The 7,500-nt window shown below is 31.7% G+C and overlaps 1 protein-coding gene across 4 annotated transcripts in view; it reads left to right on the top strand.

Moving 5' to 3' along the window:
- LOC137638040 (transforming growth factor-beta-induced protein ig-h3-like) overlaps positions 1 to 7,500 on the top strand; it is a 135,816-nt gene that overhangs the window by 95,760 nt on the left and 32,556 nt on the right. For 3 of the 4 annotated variants that reach the window (XM_068370132.1, XM_068370133.1, XM_068370131.1), the window contains exons 2-5: positions 808 to 1,037; positions 1,359 to 1,448; positions 2,289 to 2,353; positions 7,453 to 7,500. The exon at positions 7,453 to 7,500 is cut by the window's right edge and continues 110 nt beyond it. In XM_068370132.1, coding sequence (XP_068226233.1) covers positions 895 to 1,037; positions 1,359 to 1,448; positions 2,289 to 2,353; positions 7,453 to 7,500 — 346 coding nt within the window. In that variant the 5' untranslated portion in view covers positions 808 to 894. Of the gene's footprint in view, positions 1 to 807; positions 1,038 to 1,358; positions 1,449 to 2,288; positions 2,358 to 7,452 lie in introns of those variants that run through there. The other variant, XM_068370134.1, reaches the window with a different exon arrangement.

A 7,500-nucleotide genomic window follows, 5' to 3' on the forward strand; every position in this document is an offset into this window, starting at 1 on the left:
TTTTACTCCTATAATGACTACAATCAGCTTTATTACTTTTACTTCAACATAGTGAATCAATCGTTTTTTCTAAAAAATTAAGCCTACTCTTGAGATCTTTCCCTCATCCAGGCATACCTTACAAACCTTGGTCATTCACCAGTGTATTACTGAATCGGAGTTGATTAAATCAACTTATGATTCCTTTTTCTTCTTTAATCTTTAATCCACCATCTTTAAACCTATATACTTTATTTCCTAAAACATTCTCATTCGTATAGTAACCCTCTCAAGACTTGTAATGCTTATCAATATATATATGTATATATATATATATATATATATATATATATATATATATATATTACATAACAATAGTTTTCATTAATTATTTAGTTTGGGTCTCTCCACAAGACTTGGTGGGGAAAAGGGCGGATTAATAGAATCCTTGAACAAATGCTTAGAGCTAAAGGAAAAAAATATGCTGTCAGCTACCATATCAAGAGATATTCTCAACAAACCAGATTACCAATATGGCTCAAGAAATCCAAAACGATAATTGCTATCTCTGTGGTTAGGGGGTTATATGAACGCGAATTATTTGAGTTGTTACTAACGAGTCAAACGCCTTGACCTTTACGAATAGTAAACATTTTGTTTAAATGTAAACAAGTTTACGAATACAGTTATTTAAGACTTAGTCTCGTTTGTGAGACGAGTGTTCTTGTTCTAAACAAAATCTACAGCTTTTATGTATAAAACTTAGATTATTTGCAAGTAGAAATAAAGTGTATCTCCTCTTACTCCATCTGTGCCTTGCCATTTCAGACGTCAAGAAACTCCCACACCAGTGGAACCATGAAATAATCACTAGGCCTACGCTATCCCACGCCCTCGAAATTCAATTCGTCAACGATGGTGGGCCTCATAATCCTCACTTTATATATGGCTACACCTCCCACCAGGTCGCAGCTGGCCATGGACGCCAGGATATACCAACTGTCTCCTAACGGTGGATATCGCTTGAACGATAATCCCAGCCATGTTTATGTTCCTGGGTAAGTAGGACATTTTTATTTAGAAAATAGGATAAATAGTTTACATATTAAATATAACAGTGAATGGAGATTAGTCAAAGTAATTTTTTAGATAAAATATATTGTTACTTTGACATACAGTATCCTAACTTTTTATTGGCTAAGATGTTTATACCTAGGCCTATATAAACCTAATTAATGAATCTTGGTACTACCTGTAGGTTATATCACCGTAATGTTTATGAAAAAAAAAATATTTTGATTTGAACATGTTATATCATTAATAAAAATTAACAGATTAGATTTCACAACGATGAGAGCTTTTATATTTTAAATCAACAGACGAGACGTGTGCATGATAGAGGAAGTTCCAGCACTCAACTTGACCTTTCCACTGCCCTGGACTCACGGAACTTTCTGCAATCACAAGACGTAAGGATAATATATCTATTTAACGATAATAATTCTTCCCACCTCACCCCTTACTTCTATCCCTTGCCCTCGCTGTCTTCCGATTTATCCCAGGATTTTTTTTTCTTTTACCATTTTTAATATCCCTACCAAGGTGTCTAGAAATTATAATAATGAGTATACTCTTAAGATTGTGGTATCTGTAAGCTGATTCATAATTTTCTTATCTTTTTTATCAGGATAAAAGTTTCAATTGTTGTTAGTTTATGATTTTATCTATTGAATTATTTGAGCACAACGTGACATTTCTATAGCAAAGTAGCACCAAGACCTTAATTGGTCTAAATAAAATGAGAATGTTTTGTAATATTTTCTTTGAGAACAATGAATACTAAAGTTGTCGTTTTATCAACCACTTTCATTCAAATCTACGGAATTCTCGTGTCAGTTTTCCATTTTTAAGTAAAACCGAAGACTACAGTATACACCCCTGAGACAATATCCCATAAACAGATTCAGCCCCTTTCAAGCCTCTTGCCTTAATTCGTTTTCGAATGTCAGGGACTGTATTATCTAAGATTTGACGCAATCCTAAATTGGTATTTAAATATAGCATTATCTTTTAAAACACTAATTAAAGATCATCAATCGAATTCAGTGCATTTTCCAACCAAATCTCATTAAAGTGTTGATATACGTCTTCGATTTATGAGAAAGTGAAGTTGATACAATACTGCGTTACGAAACTTTTTCTTGTTTAGTAATTGCCACTAGAGCAACTCGAATCTTAATTCAGACGACAAATGAAAGACCAAGTTATATCTGTCGAAGTTCAGTTATCAACGGCTCATCCTTCCACAGGTATCTTCACCGACAGTGCTGCGAAGGGTTTGGAGCTGCTGCTCTGGAGTTCGGATGTCCTGTAGGTAGGTAGGTAGAACGGTCATTTCGGTCATCTTAATGATGATTGATTTTGAATTTGCGTTCAATGCTATGAACCTTGTTTAAAGGTTTAAAGGTCATTCATGAATGGCAGAGGTAAGGGGCAGTGACAATGCTCTACAGACTGACCATATATCCATATGATCAGCACCCAAGCCCCTCTCTTCTCATACTAGGACTAGAGAGGGCTAGGGAATAGTTGCTGATAACTCGGCAGGTAGACCTATAAGCTCTCCTAAACTCCTCCAACGCTAGCTCACCAGGATGGCAAGGTTGCAGACACTGCAAGAAACTATCGAGCTTGAGCGGGTCTCAAACCCCAGTCCAGTTGATTGTCAGGCAGGGACGTTTCCAATAAGCCATCAATGTTGAATGTACTATTTGATGATTTAAGCTCGTTAATCGAAGGATGCTCGTAAACGCAATGGTAATATTACTGCTCTTAATAATGACAAAAAAATAACCATCATCATCATCATCATCATTATCATTATTATTATTATTATTATTATTATTATTATGACGTAGGAATGAAAACGCCTTGGAAATAAGACATTTTTTTATACTTCTGAGAAAGACAAAGGGAAGAGGAGATTTGGGGTTTCTCCAATAAGGGAAGGTATGAAGGCTTAACCTAGCTTTTCAGATATGGTCAGACACCACGAAAACTTGTTTTGAATCATACACGCTCCAGATGTCACGTCCAATACCCAAAGACACTTTATAAGGAAGAAGATTTTTTTTTCTTTTTTTTTTTCTTTTGTTGAACCTCCAGCGTTCTGCTTTCTTTAACCTTAATATGAAGTAAGCTTATTTTACTTATGATATTTGTTCACAAGACCACGCTCTTCATATTCTGCCTATTATGCAAAGGTATTGTTTTCCTCTAATACTTTTTCATAATCTAAAAAAATTCGCCACATCGGAAACAAGTTAGAATTATATATGAAAAAACTATAGAATATATATATATATATATATATATATATATATATATATATATATATATATATATATATATATATATATATATATATACAAAATCCTGGTTTCCTCAGTAAACGACCTGGAACTTACATCGTCAACATAGTCAACCAAACAGAGGTTCCTGATGCCAACGTACATTTGATATATATTCAAAATATATACTAAATTGAATATGAAGTAATTAATCAAGTGTCACTTTTTGTGAATTGTATATTTTATGGACACTTTTGAGTGATTACTCCATATTTAATTTAGTATATGTTTTGAACATACGGTATATCAAATGAACGCTGGCAACACGAACTTCTGTTTGGTTGACTGTGTTGATGTCAGTTCCAGGTCTATTAGTGAGGAAGCCTGGCTAGTTTTTTTTAGATATAATTCTATAGTTTTTGATTAATTTCAAATTTTCTCATGTGGCGAATTGTTTTAGATTATGAAAAAGTAATAGAGGAAAACAACAGTTTAGCATAATTTGGCAGTATATGGAGAGCGTGGTCTTGTAAACAAATAATCTCGTTATATATGTTTTAGCATACTTTATTATCAAGTTCAATTTCACTTCTTTGCTATGATAGTTTCTTCAACAAGTTTTGATAATTGTAAAGATTTATATGGTTGATTTGTGTTTTTGAGCGGCTGCTAATGACTAAAGTAGGCCTACTAAAATTCACATTACGATGCAAGAATTTCTTTTAGTAGTTAACGTACTTAATTCTACGATACATCGACCTACATAAAAAAAAAAATATGCAGATATTTTGTCTATATTTCCAGTAGACAAATATAGAATAGTATTGTGGCAGTATTTTTTTTTTTTGTTTCAGTGCATGGTGTACCCATTACAGCAAAGGATATTGTCAAATGTTCAAAGAAACACCAAGTACTTGCAAAAGAGTTACGTGTTTCTTCTCTTTCGAACACTTCATGATAACGATACATGATCGTATATCAGGACAAACTTTTATTATTATTGTTATCATTATTATTATTATTAAATGCTAAGCCACAACCCTAGTTGGAAAAGCAGGATGTGATAAGCCCAGGGGCCCCAACAGGGAAAATAGCCCAATGAGGAAAGGAAATAAAGAAAAATAAAATATTTTATGTATAGTAACAACATTAAAATAAATATTTCCTATAAAACTATAAACACTTTAACAAAACAAGAGGAAGAGAAACTAGATAGAAGTGTGTCCGAGTGTACCCTCAAGCAAGAGAACTCTAACCCAAGACAGTGGAAGGCCATGGTACAGAGGTTATGGCACTACCCAAGACTAGAGAACAATGGTCGGATTTTTTTTTTGGAGTGTCCTCCTAGAAGAGCTGCTTACCATAGCTGAAGAGTCTCTTCTACCCTTACCAAGAGGAAAGTACCCTCTGAACAATTACAGTGCAGTAGTTAACCCCTTGGGTGAAGAAGAATTGTTTGGTAATCTCAGTGTTGTCAGATGTATGAGGACAGAGGAGAATCTGTAAAGAATAGGCCAGACTATTCGGTGTCTGTGTAGGAAAAGGGAAAGAACCGTAACCAGAGAGAAGGGTCCTATATAGTGCTGTCTGGCCAGTCAAAGGACCCCATAACACTCTAGCGGTAGTATCTCAACGGGCGGTTGGTGCCACCACCTTTGTCTTGAAGTCATCAGGTACATTTTTATGAATTTTAGAGGAGCTTTCAGAACTGAAATTAAAAAAAAAATATTCAATTTTGATATCAACCTGAATGATAGATCAAATGTTCAATTTCTTCCTTCCGTTCATTAACTGGGGGATATAGTGCCCTACTGTTTTTGTTATTGATAGTTTTAGTTTTTGGTTTTAATATATCAATTTCACTGCTGGAAAACGTGGTGATATATATATATATATATATATATATATATATATATATATATATATATATATATATATGTATATAAACTATAGAATCATAAAAAAAAAACTATCCTGGTTTCCTCACCAAACGACCTGGAACTGACATCGTCAACATAGTCAACCAAACAGAATTTCGTGATGCCAACGTGCATTTGATATATATTCAAAACATATACTAAATTAAAATTGAAGTAATTACCCAAAAGTGTCCATGACACTTTGGAGTGATTACTCCATATTCAATTTAGTATATGTTTTGAACATACGGTATATCAAATGAACGCTGGCAACACGAACTTCTGTTTGGTTGACTGTGTTGATGTCAGTTCCAGGTCTATTAGTGAGGAAGCCTGGCTAGTTTTTTTTAGATATAATTCTATAGTTTTTTATAATTTCAACTTGTTTCCCATGTGGAGAATTGTTTTAAATTATGAAAAAGTAATAGAGGAAAACAACAGTTTCGCATAATTTGGCAGTATATGGAGAGCGTGGTCTTGTAAACAAACAATCTTGCTATATATGTTTTTAGCATATTTTATTATCAAGTTCAATTTCACTTCTTTACTATGATAGTTTCTTCAGCAGGTTTTGATACTTATAATGATTTTAATTAGTTGATTCGTGTTTTTGAGCGGCTGCTAATGACTAAAAGTAGGCCTACTAAAATTCACATTACGATGCAAGAATTTCTTTTAGTAGTTAATATACTTAATTCTACGATACATCGACCTACATGAAAAAATAGACAATGCAGATATTTTGTCTATATTTCCAGTAGACAAAGCTCCAAAAGAGTATGATGGCAGTATTTTTTTATAGTTTCAGCGCACGGTGTACCCATTACAGCAAAGGATGTTGTCAAATGTTCAAAGAAAGACCAAGTACTTGCAAAAGAGTTACGTGTTTCTTCTCTTTCGAACACTTCATGATAACGGTACATGATCGTTTATCAGGACAAACCTTTATACGTCAGGGAAAGAAATTCATATCTAGAATCACCACCTTTCTCTTGAAGTCATCAGGTACATTTTTAAAGATTTTAGAGGAACTTTCAGGACAGAAATTAAAAAAAAAAATTAAATCTTTATATCAACTTGAATGATAGATCAAATGTTCAATTTCTTCCTTCCGTTCATTAACTGGGGGAGCTGGTGCCCAACTGCTTTTGTTATTAATAGTTTTAGTCTTTGTTTTTAGTATACCAGTTTCACTGCTGGAAAACGTGGTGATATATATATATATATATATATATATATATATATATATATATATATATATATATATATATATATATATATATATATATATATATATATATATATATATATAAGGAGAGTGATATTCATAACAAAATGGGTCCCTAAATATTGTAAAGAGAATCAGGGGAAGGAAGAGAGGACGATGAATTGACGAACTAAGAATGTTTGCTGGTGTGGACTGGCATAGTAATACAGTGCCATAAACAGGTGGAAGGACATGTCAGATGCCTTTGTTCTGTAGTGGACTGGTAACAGCTGGTGGTGATGGCTATGATTATGAATATATATATATATATATATATATATATATATATATATATATATATATCTATATATATATATATATATACATATATATATATATATACACACACATATATATATATATATATATATATATATATATATACAGTATATATATATATATATATATATATACAGTATATATATATATATATATATATATATATATATATATATAAATTATATATAAATATATATATATATATATATATATATATATATACAGTATATATATATGTATATATATATATACTGTATATATATATATATATATATATATATATATATACAGTATATATATATGTATATATATACTGTATATATATATATATATATATATATATATATATATATATGTGTGTGTGTGTGTCTGTATGTATATATGTAGGCCTATGTATATACATATACATTTTATAGATGTTATATGAAAAATTTACATCGAAATTCTCTTCTCTTATATAGATTTGTAATTAATCAGATATTCTATGCATAAATTGATATGCCCAATATCCTTATAATATTTCATAATTCATGCAAATATAAATAGGCTAGTCAATATCGTAAATTCTATTTTAAATAAATTATTTTAACGAACCCGCTCTAACGCAAGTTTGAAATTTGTTAATCAAGAGATCAAATATCTTTTTTTCTTTCCCCAGTTGAAAAAGTAGTGGACATCATGACGGCCATGAGAAATACCCCCAGGG

This window comes from Palaemon carinicauda, chromosome 3 (assembly GCF_036898095.1).
Source record: "Palaemon carinicauda isolate YSFRI2023 chromosome 3, ASM3689809v2, whole genome shotgun sequence".
Lineage (NCBI taxonomy): Eukaryota > Metazoa > Arthropoda > Malacostraca > Decapoda > Palaemonidae > Palaemon > Palaemon carinicauda.